The following is a 17,351-nucleotide window of genomic DNA, read 5'->3' on the forward strand; positions in this document are numbered from 1 at the left end:
TATTATCCCCATTTTAAAAATGAGGAAACTGAGGCAAGGAGAAGTGGTCTTCCCAGACTAGTGTCTAAGGCAGGATTGAAAGTCAGATATTCCTGACTCCAAGTCTCATTGGTCTATCTACAGCTACTATTTCTTTAGTGTGAAACATCTAAATTTCCTAGAAAGCAAGAGGACAGCAATTGGAAAAGTTGGAGGAAAGGAGATCAGAGAAAAGCTAAGAAAAACAGGGACTTCTTAAAAATAGTTCCATCAACTACACAATTCCACTCAGGTTAAGCCCATAATCAACTTCTCCAGCTTCCATGTTTCATCTCCTTCTCCCACTATCAAACCACATCAAGGTTAGCTTCCCATTGAATCTAAAGCATGTAAAGAGGGAAAAGCAAGAAAGAAGAAAATAGGGCTAGGTAAAGAATGGGATTCTGCCCCACCCCTCAACCCCACATCTTCTGTTCTTTTTTGGGAGTAATGAAAGTATGTCCAATGTTTATCTAGAATCATACCTGTTAGGTTTCCAAACCTTGGGCAAGCTACATGAATGTCTTGTTACATATAGTAAAAGTAAAATCAAACTTAGGTACTGAACAAAAATAATATTTAAAATTTATTTAATATTTAATAATATTTAAAATTTAAAATAAAATTATAGATTTTCTTTTACTAACTAAAATGTAAAGAAATTGTTTCAGATATTCCAAAATGACACAAAGCACTCTAGGTGAACTCTTTTAAAACATAGGACAAACAAGGAACTGATATTATACTTCTTGGCAAAACTTAATCTCTTTTCTTTCCAGGCAGAATATAAAATTCTGATTCCTTTTTATTGTTCACTGGAGCATTAATACTTGATTCAAATTATGAGAAGAAAACCAACCAATATCCACTCTAATGTCTTCCCAACTTAGCTTTCTATATCATTTAACACAATTAATAAAATTAATTAATAAAACAACAATAACACCAATGGAATCCTACGACAAGATAAACAAATACAATAAAGACTTTTATAACTAAATTAGGTCACTAAAAATCAGCATCTCCAATCACTTGCTGGCTTGAGATTGCTAGTATATAAACTTAAAGCTATAGTATGTATAGAGATACGACATACACTCCTTCCGGACTCTTCGGTTGCTATGGCCTTCTATCCAAAGAACTGAGAATTTAAAGCCTTTTCAAATTGCCCCCAAGGAGGCTGTAATTCATTCTTCCTCTGTCAAATCAGTATATGTGTATGTATATATATGTACATAAACACATTTTTATTTTGTAAAATGTAAATATATGTAGACACATAAATGTTATTCTTAATATCAAAGATAAATGTTATCATATGCAAAGAACATAAAAAAGAACTGTGTATGAAATCACAAGATTTTATTGTATAGTTTTGCTTTGGTTTTTAGAATATTGTAAATTCAGGGGCAGTGAGGTGGCACAGTAGATAAATGTGCCAGGCCTGGAGTCAGGAAGACTCATCTGTCTGTGTTCAAATCTGGCCACAGACACTTTGCTAACTGGTGACCCTGGGCAAGCCACTAAACCCTGTTTGCCTTAGTTTCCTCATCTGTAAAATGAACTGGAGAAGGAAATGGCAAACTACTCCAATATTTTTACCAAGAAAACCCTAAATGAGACTACCAAGAGTTAGCTACAACTGAAATGACCGAATAACAAAAATTTGGTGGTAAAGATTTTACAGATTGGCAAAAATTTGCTATTGGCCTCCAATTTTTTGAAAAAACAATAGCGATAGCTTTACCACTTATTTCATTGATGAAGAATCCAAGGCTCAGAGAGATAAACTTAATTACCCAAGGAAACAGATCTAGTTATTTGGACATATTTGGTCTAGAATCCTTTCCTCTCCTAGTTCCTAATTCAATGCTTTTCCCCACTAAATTACTTTGCCTTAATATTAGCTAGGTGTTAAGTATTGGTTGTACCACTCCAATAGTAGAGAAACCACAGTATTTATTTGACCCTGAAGGAATACCAAAAGATTTTAATTATTTTGATACCAGAGAAAACCAATGTTGGGAGGGGTGGGGGTAGAGGGTTTACAAAAATTCAACTCCTTGAATAAGCCATGTACTGTGAGATAAAATTTAAAAAATTGATGTGCAAAGTAATTGCCATTAGATTAAGGGTCATTTTTACATTAAATCAGACTTAAATTAAATTAAATGCAGCCAAAAGTAAAACACAAGTATATTTGGACATATCGAAGTACTTCTATTTCTTACTTAGCTTGCCAGCCATCAACAGAAGTTGGTGTTTTGCTGAGCTTCTGAAATGAATTATTAGAGCTATATTGTATAATTGGGAGCTGTTGCCCAAAACAAAACAAAAAGCCCACTATTGGCAAAGACCCCTAGAATGTGTTAAATTGAATTATTGAAAAATGTCACAACTTCATTATTTAGAGTGCAGCTCAAAATCAGGGAGTAAGGAAAAAGGAAAACCTTTGAACACCTATCCTGGGTGTCACAAGGCCCCAACACAATTCTAACAACTTTGAGTACATGGTATCTTCAAAGGACCAGAAAAAGCTAAAAATAAGGATACATATTTATGTGGCATTTTAAGTACCACAATTTGAGAGATGGTTAGTTTGATTATTATTATTCCCCCTTTTGCAGTTTAGGGAAACTAAAGCAAAGCAGAAAGGGAAGGTGCTCTGGGCAATAAGCAAATTAACAGAAGGGTTAGGGTGAAAGGAAATAGAAAAAATACAAAAAGCAGACACAATAACTAAAAAGACTCAGTAGCCTAAGAATGGAGTTAGTATAATGGCAGTGAGTTCTATATACCCCCATGGTTTCTATGCGTCACTCAATATCACCAGTAATTTCTTTACAACAATTACTTGAAGTAATAAAAAAGATTAAATTATGTTCAATATACCATTAAAAATGCATGATAGAAAGATTTCATCAGAAACAGTTATAACAGAGTAAGTACAAGTGCCTACAATTGAGCTTTGGCTATTTTTTCATTGCCCTGAATACCTTCTTCCTTTAATATCTGATAAAACTAATTTCTCAGAAGTACTTGGGAAATTTTTTTTTTGTCTGCTATGAGAGTAACACAAAAAGGGGCAGGCATAAGCTTGGATCACTTCTTAGAGATACTCCCCTAAACCAATTATATATTTTGCTTATATGTGGAAAATATAGATCTACAAAATGGCCAGATAACAGATACTAAATTTTACCAAAAAAAATATGATAAAGGTGGTTTCCATCAGGAACTGATCAAGCACTGCCCCTAAGGTCCTATGCCAATGCCTCACAGCTGTGTGGAGGAAACCCTGGGTCCTCAAAGGCTCTGCCAGTAGAGCACAAGCTGTGTGGCTGGTCTTACCCTAGGCCAGAAAGGTTTCATGTGCAGGCCTGATGCCAGGATGCAGGTCAGGAGGCTGAGAGCTTCCCTAAGTTAAGTTCACAAAGATGTCCCATCACCAGAGGGCTGGTCTCATAAATGACAAATTATTTTAGCCACAGCAATTCACAACTACTGAACAGCAAGATTCTGAAAAGGATGAGCTGTCATGGAAAGCAAAAGTACTGATGACATCTTGGATCCTTGGAATGTGAAGCAAACAAATCTAAAATATATTATATACCTTAAGGGACAGCAGAGCTTTCAAACAGTTATAACTGATAATGAGAAAGCAAATTACAAATGCTTTTTGTGTGCAAGTGTGGACAAAGGGGGGACTGGGAAGGAGGATCAATAGTCCTCTATACAGTAAATTGATAATCACAGGTAATCATCTTAAAAAATTGCAACAACACAGTCAAGTACATTATAACACTGACACTAATTTTCAACATTATTGAATCAATTCTTCATGCAACTATGCTTCATCATTATGTATATATTCCCTCTCCCTTTGCAGACACAGCCCCCTCCACAAACTGGTAGTCTACAAACTGCCCTATAACACTGTAAATCAGTGTCTGATTACTCAAAGCTCTATTCTAATCAGATGTTTTGAGTTTGTTAAAGATTGCTCTATGAAGTTGAATAGATATTTTTAAATAAAAAATTAAAAATAAATGCCAGGGGGCACAATTAATTTGTTAACATTATTTACATCATTACATTACTACTATCAGAAGTAGTAGAAAGTTTGAAAAAAAAACTTTAAAAACTTGATTTTTTTACAAAAGAAAATTCTTTTACAAAAATTAAATGTTTTGGTCCCAGTGAAGTTAAAATTACAATGTATGCAGGTTTCTTAGCATTATCATTTGATAAGAATTTAAAAATACAATCAAAAGCATTAATACTGATTTAAAAGTTTCTTCCATAATAAAATTAAGTTTCCCTTAGAATGGATTCACTAACAATAATAGTAAATTATTTAGAAATATTGAAAGTACATTTGACTACTTCATTCTCTTTTTATTAAGACTACATTTTAGGAAAGCCTCACTGATTTCAAAACACTGTAGCACAGTATAATTAAAAAATTTTAGATTGGGGAGTATAGAGATATGGGTTCTAGAATTGGCTTTGCTACTGTGTGATCCTGGACTAGTCATTTCACCTTAGTGCCTTTTAGCTCCAAGATCATATACAAGAATAGGAATTAGCTTTAAAGTGTGGAGAAAGGGAAAATTCATGGGCAGGAATCACCATGTGTGTCATAAATAGGTGAAAGACAATGTAAATGCTAAGCATTGTGCCTGGAACATAGCAAGACCTTTTAAAATGCTCTTATCAAAATCAATTCATATTACAAATACATTAAGGAAGCTTAAAAGAACTTATGTTTAATCAGGTTGGTTTTAGGCAAACCAAAAATCATCACCCCCTAATTTATGTCAGAGGACCTGGGTTTGAATCCTGACTGATACTTATAAGCTCTCTGACCTTGGGAAAGTTACTTAATTTTCCTAGACTTCTTAAGCTGTAAAATAAAGGGGTTGCACAAACTGTCTATAGGCATCTCCCATTTCTAAAGTTATAAACCTATAATTTTTTATATAAATCCAGGTTCCCATAATATTGGACTATGCTTACAATGAGGTACACCTGGAAAAGAGTCCCCATTTTTTTAAAAAACACAATTCCATGGGCATGCTATTTGACTTACAATCTAAAATTTATCCCTTTAGCTTCTAGTTTATAAGGCTAAATGAATAAACTTTCAGTCAGATTATTCCTATATAGTTTTCTGTACACAAATGCCACTAAAAATGAAAACCAAGGTCTAATTTGCCAATACTCAGACTCACTTACTGCTCTTCAAATGATAAACTATTATGACATCCTTAAAGTTATAAACATTAGTGCAATACTTTTCCAATTGCTGTTTCTGCTTTTTGGGAAATTTTCCTAAAACTTGAGTATCTGAAAAAAAAATGCTTTTTAACACTGTTCTATTATCCAACAAAGGGCATGTTTGGTCACATACCGGTTTAGCATTGTATGAAAGGATTCAGTACTCTCCTACAATCCTTACAGAAAATAAAACTTTCTAACATTTAGAGTATTTAGTACTCTACAATACTTCAATGGAGCCTTAATCTTATAAATGTAAGTATTTACCTCCAAATTATATCCTTTATATCTGATAAAATTGTATCGAAAAGATTGACTCAAAAGAGTTTTCTTGGGTTAGATAGGACAAGAATTGTTGAGAGAAAAAAAAGCATTGAGATTTCAACTCAAATTTATAACTGCATTTTCCCCACATGAATCTCTTCTCTACCTTCATGTCGGTCAATGCTGATTTAGCTCCTGTTGTGTGGTTACTTCCAAATAGACACCTACCCTAGTTTCATATGCAACCAGTTAAGGTCAACACAAAATTTCAGAATTTACCAGCCTACACTAAACAGGACCTCAGGCCCGTCAGAGAGAGAGTTTGGATAAACAAGTGACTGCCAAACTGAGAGCACATTATTCAAAGCAAAGCAAGTCATTCATAGGAAAAACCTTCCAGGAAGAGACAGAAAAAGGGAGCCGAGGAGAAAACGCTACTAAAGAATAAGGCGAAAAAAACCACCACCCAAATAGCGTTTTACCAAGACCACGCATTTTGTTTTCTGACTTCTGGGAGTTACTTGGAAAGCTCGCTTTGATTTAGCCATCCTACAGCAACATGACTTTCCAGCCTCAGCAATTTTTGCTAGAGGAGGGCGGGCACAGAAATACGACCACATCTTGGGTAACCTGTTTGGTTTTTACCTGGGCCAGTGGACCAGGTCGGAGAAAGAAGTGAGTTGTGTAGTTGGCCCGGAGAAGGGGCGCAGGCAGCGCCGGGGCCGGCCACCCAAGGTCTCACCGGCCGGTCAACCCTTTCCTTCTCCGGGCGCTTCCTGGGCTCCTGGGTTTGCTGCGGTGAACTGCGGTGTGAGTTTTAACAGTCAGGGCTAAGGGGCCGGACGTGACTCCCGAGCAGAGAACTGGGCTCCGCACAAACACCTTCCTTTCACAGAACTCCATCCCTAGCCCCCGGCGTCCCCACCGCCCGCCCTTCAGCCCGCCAGGCCCCCGTCCGGTCCGCTCCGCCAGGTACCTCGCCGGCTCCGCCGCCACCGCCGCTGCATTGCTTGCAGCCCAGCAGCTCCGTGACCGCCAGGGTGGCCGTATACGCCGCGTTCGCGGCCGTCGCCAGGCGCATTTTCTCTGTTTGGCTACGATCTGTAGGAAAGAGGCTCTGGTGAGCCCAGTCTGCCAGTGGTAGCAGCGAGGAGAGCGGACAGCGCGGCCGCCGCTCCTGCAGCTACGGCTCCAGGCTCCCGCACTGCCACCGAGCCGAAAGATCACTGGGCAGCGGCCGCCCAAGTAAGCGCAGAGGATTCACCAGCGCCAGCCGTGGGGGCGGAGCCGCAGTCAGTGGCTGGGAACAAACAAGACCAGCAGCCCCCGCCTCTGTCTCTGGGCGCTGACAGCACTATTCTCCAATGCAGGGGCGGCTGCTAGGGCGTCCCGCCCCCTGGTGCAAAGAGGGGCCGGTTGGTCGAGGAGTGTCAGACACCACCAGGGCAAAAACAACTCAGGAGGGAGGGGCAGGAACAGGCGAGGGGGAGCAGATTTTCCCATCCAGGGAACGAGTTCGGTCTAACTGAAGATTAGCGTTCAAAATAGTCTGATGCTGCAGTTCGAGCGACTGAACTAGCCCTCCCCCAGACACCTCGCTTCATCCCAGCCAATTCTTGCACTCTCTGAAGTGAGGCAAAACCCACAGCTTCGGTTTACATCTGGCCTGACCCGCAAATACCAAGGATGAATCATTTTCAATTTCTTTTTGTAAACCAGAAATTTCCCTTCTTCACCACTTCAGCAGGGCTGACATGTGGGCCAGTGAATGCAAGAAAAAGTGAGGGACAAGATAGTCTAAATTCCACTTAAAATTTGTTTTTGGAAAACTATGGAGCAACTATTAATATCTTTCCTAACAGATAGGCATTTGCAGAACTTCTAAATGGACAGAAAGCTTCATGAATTATTAATTTAACCCATAAGATCTCTGATTAATAAGGAAGTACTTCTTCTAAGATGAATTTAGGAATGGGGCATAAAGTTTTACTTAGAGCAAGTCACTGAAATCGTTTACTCTAGAACCCAAATAATATGGCTCCATTCCATAGGTATAAGCTACAGCAGTAATGATGTCCAAATGGCTGTCAATCTCAGATGCCACTGGTAGAGGTCCTGTCAAGTCCAACAATGGCAAAAAAACCCACCAAAAAACAGATTAGTTAAGTTCAGGCAAAATCATCACCTCTTTGGACAAAGGGGAATGATTTTTTTTGCTTGGTCTAAGTAATTAAAAACCATTTACTAAGTTAGAGAGAACTACATTGATAAAAAAAATGGAGATAAACTTTTAAGGTAGTTTTTTTTGGTGGCTGTTTGTGAAGTCACTGTGTTTTCAATACATTGCACAGCCAGGTGAAAAGTGGATGTAAAGAAGAAAAAGTGGAGAAGAAAAGAGTGTAAAAGAGTAGATAGAATGTAAGGTAGCCCACCAAATCTGGGACCAAAATAGTAAAAGGATAAAAAATGTGAATATGTTTTGTTGTTGAGTCTAACTTGTTCATGATCCAATTTGGGTTTTCCTTAGCAAAGATACTTGTGTAGTTCGCTATATATTTTAGGCCTAGTGAATGGAAGTCATACAGTCTCTTATTCAGAGACAGACTAAATAACTTTGAGCCCTTTAAAAATTTGCAAACTATGTTTTAAAGGAATAAGTAAGAACTACTCTTTTCTTTTGGTTGTCAAAATAAGGGCACATTAGATATCAATTAAGTAGCAATTTTAATTACATTCACAATATATTTCATTTTGTCTATCTTTCTCTAAATAAATTCATATATGTAAGGTAAAAAGAAATGGCTTCTACTTTAAAATTCTGTTATTTTGTAGGTTCATATATTCAGTAATTATTAATTGAATAAAGAAAGGATGACACCATGTAAACAACAAACTCCACACACAAGTTGACCTCTTCAAGAAAAATTAAAGTTATTAGTTTGTTTTGAGATTGACAGTCAATGAAACATCCACAAATGAAAATTTATAAACTTTGGCAGAATTGGCAGCGGAAGGGGGGGAGAAGACAGGGGAAAAAAAAGTTTCTCACCAAAAAGTATGTGTAAATAGAGTACAAATGAGAAGGAACAAAAGAATACCATTCTCTGGAGGGATGGGAAAACTATATAAATAGCAATTTCTAATGACAGATATGGCTGCTCATAGAATCTAGCCTAAAGGATGTAAAATCTCTTATTCTACAGTGAATTGCTTCTTATTAGCAAGACAAATCCTAATCTTTTTTATTAGGATGTTATAAAATATATCCATCAATTCACCTAACCCTAAGAAAAAAGAAAGGAGCCATGCAGAAGATGTGATGGAGGTTCTTGTTATGTTTTATCATCTTTTCACATGGCCGTAAGTGACAAAAGAGATTTGTGCTGCAATTACTTTTCAGATTTATTTAGAGGATTCTCTCTTTCTCTTTAAAAACCCTTATATTGTGTCTTAGAATTAATACTGTGTATTAGTTCCAAGGAAGAAGAGTTGGTAAGTACCAAGTACTTGGGGTTAAGTGACTTGCTCAGGATCATACAACTAGAAAGTATCTGTGGCTGGCTCTCAATCCACTGAGCCATCTAGCTAGCAGCCCTAGAAGACTCTTAAATGAATTCACATACTGGGAATAGAAGGAACTGATTTTTATTTGCCATCTTTATTACCTCTAGTTATACCACATCTTTGTTCTTAACCACATTTCCATGTTCAGAAAAAACTAATACAAACATATATAGCAAAGATAATTGTATTCTATATTGTATATATGTTAAAATATCAGATAAAGAGTTTGATTTTCTTCAAGATTTTTCTTTGTTAATAAACCTTTTAATAAACATAACCAACTTAATCCCTTAAACCAAACTAACAAATATTTACTGTCTATGTTCTGTCCACATAACTACTAACAGTATGATTCTGAACAGTGGTACTAGACCGCTGATACAGTTAAAGTGAGTTCCATTCTTCTCTCACCTCCCTCCCCCCAATCCTCTAGTTATTTGAAACACTTCATCAGATATCAGGACAATGGTTTACACTGTGATCTTTTCCCATACCCCTATGTTGCCCGTGATCTCTCCAAGGGTCACGAATATAGATAACTTCATTAATTTAAAGTGTTTTCAACCACATTCTTTGGCTAATATCTAAAAGTTAGAAAATATTTAAGTTGGAATATATTGGGGGGCATATATTCCCTAATAATAAACATTTCAAGAAAAACTGAAAAATTCCTTTTTCAACAGTGTATGTCAAAGAATAAAGGAATGAATAAAGATTTTATTGTACATCAGAGTTCTATTTTTCACACATTTCACAAGGAAAAAAAAAGCCTTTCACAGAAGCCAAGATAATGATATTTGTTTTCAGAAAATATTTAACTTTAAAGATAATTTTTACTGTGTTTCACACTAGTTTAAATGATTTAAAAATATCTGTTGTGTTGGCAGTACAAAATAAACCAGAAACTGTAATGTTGACACTATCTTGAGATTTCAGTGTGCCTTTCTTTTTAAAGCCTTGAATATGATGACTGTTTCTTGCAATTAAAATAACAATCACCTTGTATTAAGTATACAAAATATAAAAAAGTATAATTTAAAAAAATGAACTCAAATGGAATTTGTTTTAATTGTTGATATATACTTGTGACAATATTTTCATATTTAAAATTATACTATGCTTTTTAGCAATACTTTTATAAGTTTAAATATAAACAAGCATGAAAAGTACAAAATTGAAATATGTTTGTCTATACATAAATTATGAAGCCTTTAATATAACATGTAATAGAAGATACCATCCAACAAAATAGGATGAACACACATGAGATATGGCTCAATCTGTCTCCTCCTTTAGATGGGAGAATTTTAAAATACAAGTTTATTATAGCTACAGTTATATATCAATAAATTTGCTATATTTTAGAAACAAATTCAAAGAATTATCAGCTTGCTTTGTGAATTAAGAATTTAGGTAATGCATTCAGAATTTTTAAGCAGCCAATGCAGGATAGATTAAAAATTCCAAGAAGCAAAAACAGAACTTCAAAATGCAGTTAACTACTTAAATATGGAGTATACTACTAAATATTGGTAAAGATTTTTTAAATTAAAATTTTAGTGAGAGCAAACAAGGTATTGTACCATTAATAAATGTCTCTTTTGTGTGTTTTAAAATGTAACAGATTATTACATTAGTATTAGTTGATGTTTTTAGTCTTTTTTTTTCAACTGTGACCAACTCTTGGTGACCTCATTTCAGGTTTATAGGGCAAAGATACTAGAGTCATTTTGCCATTTCCTCCTTTGGGTTATTTTACAGATGAGGAACTGAGGCAAACAGGGCTAAGTAATTTACCCCAGGTCACATAGCTGGTTGAAGGGCAGATCTGAACTCAGGAAGGTAAGTCTTCCTGGCTCTAGGCCCAGTGCTCTATCCACTGTATCTTCTAGTTGCCCCTACAGTAATGCATGAATATAATTAAATTTAAAAAAAAAACTGATTGAGATGTAATGTCAAAATAGTTTTTAAAACAACAAGAGTTTTAAGTACTTTGAGGTCACCAAGTGTTTAAGTCACACAACACACGTGTCAGGCTGGGCCACTTGCTCTGAAACAAGGTATCTCTCAACAGTTCCTCACGTTGAGCTGAAATCTTTTGCTGATTATACCCAATATTTCTAGTGCCCTTCCTTGGAAATGATGGAGAAAAAAAGCAGTAATTTTCCAAATTTACTATTTCCAAAATTTCAAAGACAGTAATTGATGTGTCTAGTCAAAGTTACTTGGTGGTGGAATCAGGAAGATTTAAGCTCAAATCCTACTTCAGACACTTACTGGCTGTGTGACTCTGGGCAAATTACTTAATATTTCATATTCTCAGTTTCAATGGGGATAATAACAACAGCTACCATGTAAGATTTTGTAAGGATTAAATTAAATATTGCTTAGCATAGTGCTTGGAATATAGTAGGTACTTAATAAATGCTTCTTTCCTTTTTTCCCCCATATATTTCATATAAATAAGGCTTTACAGAGCACAGGTACCAATAAGTCCCAGGAAAGCCAGGGTAGACTCTTTCTCCTGGTCTGAGTCTAAGTATAATATTGATCAACATAATAATGAACCAGTGTAGCAAACACTGTGGAAGTACCTGTTGTAAAACAAGAATAAACACAGGGATTCAAGTAAAAAAGCAAAGAGAGTTTCTATCCTCAAGATACATTCTAAAAAAGAAAATACCATAAAAAGTGTATAAAGTTAAAGGGATAATGAGAGGTGAGCAGAGGAAAAGAATGACATGATACTTTTATGAACAATGACAGTATTGATTTCATTTAATGTCAAGAACAATTCCTACAAAGCCTTTCATTTTTCAAGAAGACAGTTTAAGTCCAGTATAGTTTTGTTTTAACTAGACAAATCCATTATCATATCTATTATTATTATTTATATCTAAATCAAATTTTAAATTATAATAGTCAAACCAAAACATCTTATTAAGTGATAAATGCATGGATGACATCAGGCTGTGGTTTCGCATAGATAAAAACATTAAATTGATCCTTTAGTGGAATTTTTCACCAATGATATTAAAATGTCTTTTTGATTGGAAAGTTCAAAATTCTTAAGGCACACCAATGATAGGATATGATGTGATGTGATGTGATGCGATGTGATATAACAGAGACAGAAGACTTTGCAGTTAAGACTTTGAGAGACTGAGAGAATGTTGTTGCCTTCTAGAGTAACAAGTAAAGTTAGGAAGGAGTAAGGATAATGGATTCTGTTTTGGATATTTTCAATTTAAGATGTCTGAAAAGCAATTGGAAACGTAAAATTGAAGGTCAGCACAGATACTGGAGTAGGATAGGTAGATTTGAGAATCATTAACAGAAATGGCAATTAAATCCAAAGGAGCTGAAGAGAATACCAAGCAAAGTAGCATAAGGAGAAAAGAGAAGAAGGCTCATGACAAACCTTGTGGGTATAATCTGGATAAAGATTTGGCAAGAGACTGAGAAGGAACATCCAGATAGGTAGGAGAAAAATCAGGAGCAAGTAGCGTCCTGAAAAACTTGAGAGAAAAGAGTATCAAGGAGAAGAGGTTTATCAACAGTGTCAAAGGCTACAAAGAGGTCAAGGAAAATGAACTTGAGAAAAGGCTTCTGGAATTGGCAACTAAGAGGTCATTAATAACTTTGGAGAACAGTTTTGTTGGGATAATAAGGCTGAAAACCAGATTATGAGGGGTTTAAGACGAGGATGAGAGGAAAGTAAAAGCACCTCTTGTAGATGGCCTTTTCAATGAAGAAAGCAGAAAAGATATAGGATGACATTTGGTGGGGACAGAAGGATCAAGTGAGGGTTTTCTGAGGACAGGGGATATGTGGATAGTATATTTATAGGCAGTGGGGAATGTACCAGTAGATAGGCAGAAACTGAAAATAAGCAATAAAATGGGGATGACAGAGGAGGCAATCTGTTGGAGACAAGATGGAATGGGATCACTTGGCAAGTCTTGGGGGAATGATTGACCCTTATAAGGAGTAAGACTATTTCATCATGTGAGACAGGGGTGAAGTAGGAGATAGTGGCAGAAGGCACTAGAGAGATAGAAGATGGAGAAAGGAGAATTTATGGCTAATGGCTTCACATTTTTAAAAATAAAATATGAAGCAAGATTCTCAGTTGAGAGGGTAGGGGAAAGCAGAGCAATAGTAGGTATGAGGATGGATGAAAAGATTTGAATAAAGATAATACCTATTTAACACCTTAGTTTCTTCTATGCAAGATTAGCTGAACATAAATATAACCAAAAAAAGCTTTGGCAGCAAACAATAAAGCACTTGTATCCAAAAAAAAATTTTTAAAGAATACAATTAAAGCAATTCACACCAATATATTATCAGTCTTAAATGTATACTTTTAATACAGTAAAGTCAACTATAAAAGATCTGGAAAGTAGCATAGCAAAAACTCATTCAGAATCAATGATATGTGAGGCCTTATCATGCAAAGGTAGCTACAGAAAGGTTAATAATTCCTCACTAAAAGAGGTTTATTAATGAACATTCATAGGGCTCATGATAAGCAGTTAAAAAACCACAAAATAATTTTGTAATGATCAGATATCACTTCACTATAAAATACTAAAAGCTAATGATATATATATATATATATATCATCATTGGATTTGCCAAATATAATCAAATGCTCTTTACCTCAGGAGCCTATAGAGACAAGAATGGAATCAAAAGGTCCTCCAGCAGCCATATCCAAATGAACTCAGTCAAAAATATTTAGATAAAAAGATATTGAACAAGTGCCTATGTTATGTAGATGTATTTAGAAATGGAAAAGTTTATGGATGGAAAGTTTTATGATGCTAATTTACAACCATATCACTGATACTGGATATAATAGAAAAGTTATAATTAACAAATGTAGCCTTAGAGATCAATGTAAATTATGCAAGGAAACGGTGGATAGGGCATCACTACAAACTATAAAAAATTATTCACCAAAAGCTCACTGTGTTGTGTGGACTGACAGATGATAAGTCTTCATAAAATAAGTGCATACCTCAAAATATCTTGGGGAGCTCAATCAATAAGCTGTACTAGAACCAGTCCATAATTACAGACCACACTGTTGTTCACTACCACCCAGCCATAACACTGTTTCATAAAAACTTAAGAACACTGATATAAATATACATTACTTTGCCAAACAATCATGCTTTCCCAGATACTTGAAACAAACACTTTCAAAAGACATAGATGTAATAAAGAAGGTCAAAATCATGTGGGAATAGACTGAGGTGTATGTCATGTCTGTTATCCTGTCTGCTAATGAAAGATTTAGAGGTGGAAAAAGGCATTTAAATCAATCTTATCATTTTACTAATAAAAAATACTAAAACACAAAGAAGTTTAACAACCTTCTGAAGGTCAAGGTAGTGACTAACAGAGCTGGTATTTGGACTTAGATCTTGACTCTAAATTCAGCATTTTACAGTTGCCTTGGACAGGATATGTCATTTGGAAAACCTGTACAACGCTATCTGTCAAACTCAGAGACTCATTACAATTCCCTGGATATGGTAGGTCTTGGAGGTAAGCAATCATGCTATATTGGAAAATTCAAAAGGTACACAAATTATTTGGAATAATGCCTCACTGCTGAAGAAAGAAACAATTGGTATTACCTGAATGTCACAGGTAAGTGTTTGCAGAGGTCTCTAGAACCAAAGGACCACAGATTTAGAGTCTCAAGGAGCCTGAGCTGAGAAACCATCTAGTCCAATTCCTCTTTTTACAACTAAGGCCTATAGAGGTTGTTACTTGTCCAAGTTTAAGTTCACCCAGGTGACTCTAGTGACTGGCAGGATTGTCATTCAATCCAGATTCCTTTAATTCCAAATCCAGTGCTCTTTCTAACATATCTATCTCCCTCTCCTTAAAGGAAAGGACCATGTATCTTATATCATACTCCATTTGTATTAATTCTCCTCATAGCACCTAGAACAGTACTAACACACAGGGAAATAGTGTTTATTGAAAACCTATCATTTCTTGGAAAGAGAGAGGTCTCTGGCAAATAAAAACTTATAAGGGTAAAAACTTTTCTTATTACTGAGAGTACCTGATCCCTTTATGTTCAGTTTCATAACTTTCTTACTATATGAACTATCAGATGCTGGGCTTTCTCAAAACTTTTCGAAAGAAATCTAAAACACTGTAAAACTTGGGGATAAGTTAATCTAGTTCAATATTATGTTCAGTAATGGATGGAAAACACACAGAGAAATAGAAGTTTTTTAAAAGTCCTTTAAGATATTAAGAGTAACTGAGATTTAGGGGCAGCAAACTGGCCTGGTAGAAACAGCCTGGAAATGGGAGGTCCTGGGTTCAAATCAACTTCAGATTTTCCTAGCTGTGTGTCCCTGGACACTTAACCCCTCTGCCTAGCCCTTGCTTTTCTGTTTTAAGACAGAAATAAGGGGGAAAGGAAAGGAAAGGAAAGGAAAGGAAAGGAAAGGAAAGGAAAGGAAAGGAAAGGAAAGGAAAGGAAAGGAAAGGAAAGGAAAGGAAAGGAAAGGAAAGGAAAGGAAAGGAAAGGAAAGGAAAGGAAAGGAAAGGAAAGGAAAGGAAAGGAAAGGAAAGGAAAGGAAAGGAAAGGAAAGGAAAGGAAAGGAAAGGAAAGGAAAGGAAAGGAAAGGAAAGGAAAGGAAAGGAAAGGAAAGGAAAGGAAAGGAAAGGAAAGGAAAGGAAAGGAAAGGAAAGGAAAGGAAAGGAAAGGAAAGGAAAGGAAAGGAAAGGAAAGGAAAGGAAAGGAAAGGAAAGGAAAGGAAAGGAAAGGAAAGGAAAGGAAACCTTGCTCCCAGTGACAAACTGGACTAAGGCATTTGGCTTTATTCATCTTGAGTTCTAAGAAAAAAAAAGTGTTGTTTTTTTTTAAATAAGAGTAATGGAGTTGAATTTGCTGTGTTAGCATTTCTTGGAGAAATTCTCCATTGTCACATGAAATATTTCATTTAGTATTAATGCTAGCTCATAAGATTGCTTCTGCTTACTAATTTTGTGCAGATTTTTCTCTTCTACTCCTGTCTTTATATATATATATATATATACATATATATATATATATATGCATAAAGCTTGTGTGCTAAGCACTTTTCCTATTTTCAGCATTTAATTCTTGGTACATTTTGATACTTCAGCACTTTGACCTTAATTTAAAATTGTTTTTTTTTTGGTCACTACCCCTTTTTTGTTTTTTATTGTTCCCCTTACATTTGTTGTTGGGTACATTAGCACTCGTGATGAGTTCAGATGTTTTCTATTCTTTGCTTATATTTTCTTTTCTTCCTAATAAGTTTCTTAAACATGCAGCATACAGCATTTAAAAATGTCTGAACAGATCTTTACAAATATAGGGAATCTCCCATCAATGTCAATTGTTTGGAATTTCAAAATGCCTTTTTCTCATGGTAACTATTTTATATAAACAGTTGTTATCAAGTCCCAAACTAGCTCACAAGAAGCCACTTAATATATGACATAGTTGAAATATAATATGAATAGCCCTGGACTGAAACTTAAGATCTTATTCTTTATTTCAATGAAAAGAAATAAATTCAATCTGTATGTAATAAGAGGAATTTAAGTAATATAGAAAGAATTTCTACAGAATGAGGTTTTTCAAATATGAAAATAGGCTCCAGGGTAAGATTTCTTCCTTAAAAACAAATATACAGTCTCTACAATGGTTTAAATACTGTTTTATCTATGGTCTGGGTATATACAACTTTTAGACATTTTTTCAAGTCACCTGATTTTTAGGCCATCCTTTTTTTTTTTTAGTTTAGCTTTAGATGATATAATAACAATTTCTTATAATGGGAAGAAGGTATCCAATATAGCATTATTTATTGTGTCTACAATTTGCCCAGAAAAAGGCTGAGTTATCAAATTGTATACTCCAGGGAACATTTATTCATCTTTATATTTTCTACTATGATGCCTCATCTTTGTGTGAAGGTGGCCTAGCAATCTCAGAGGCTACAAAGCATTGAAAAAACTTTCCTATTTTCCATCATGTTGAAAAGGCTTCAAGTGTGATGACAACAGACTGTCTACTAGCCAAGGTTCAGACTAGCTAAGAACAGAGAGAAGCTCAGCAGGCCTCTGAAAGAGGGAGTTTTCTGGTTATGGCAATCCATGACCTAGCAAAAAACACCAAATAGACCTCTGGACCCAGATAGAGTGCTGGAGGGATA

The 17,351-nt window shown here is 35.6% G+C and overlaps 1 protein-coding gene across 3 annotated transcripts in view; it reads right to left on the reverse strand.

Annotated features, from left to right (window-relative positions):
• The window catches only part of SESN1 (sestrin 1), a 112,540-nt gene that overhangs the window by 19,099 nt on the left and 76,090 nt on the right, over positions 1–17,351 (reverse strand). Inside the window, exon 1 of one of the 3 annotated variants that reach the window (XM_056818648.1) lies at positions 6,539–7,050. The exons of 1 other annotated variant lie outside the window; for it this stretch is intronic. In XM_056818648.1, the coding sequence (XP_056674626.1) occupies positions 6,539–6,643 (105 nt within the window). In that variant the 5' untranslated portion in view covers positions 6,644–7,050. Of the gene's footprint in view, positions 1–6,207; positions 6,438–6,538; positions 7,051–17,351 lie in introns of those variants that run through there. One more of the 3 variants, XM_056818649.1, reaches the window with a different exon arrangement.

Source organism: Monodelphis domestica, chromosome 2 (genome assembly GCF_027887165.1).
Source record: "Monodelphis domestica isolate mMonDom1 chromosome 2, mMonDom1.pri, whole genome shotgun sequence".
NCBI classification, from domain to species: Eukaryota; Metazoa; Chordata; class Mammalia; order Didelphimorphia; family Didelphidae; genus Monodelphis; species Monodelphis domestica.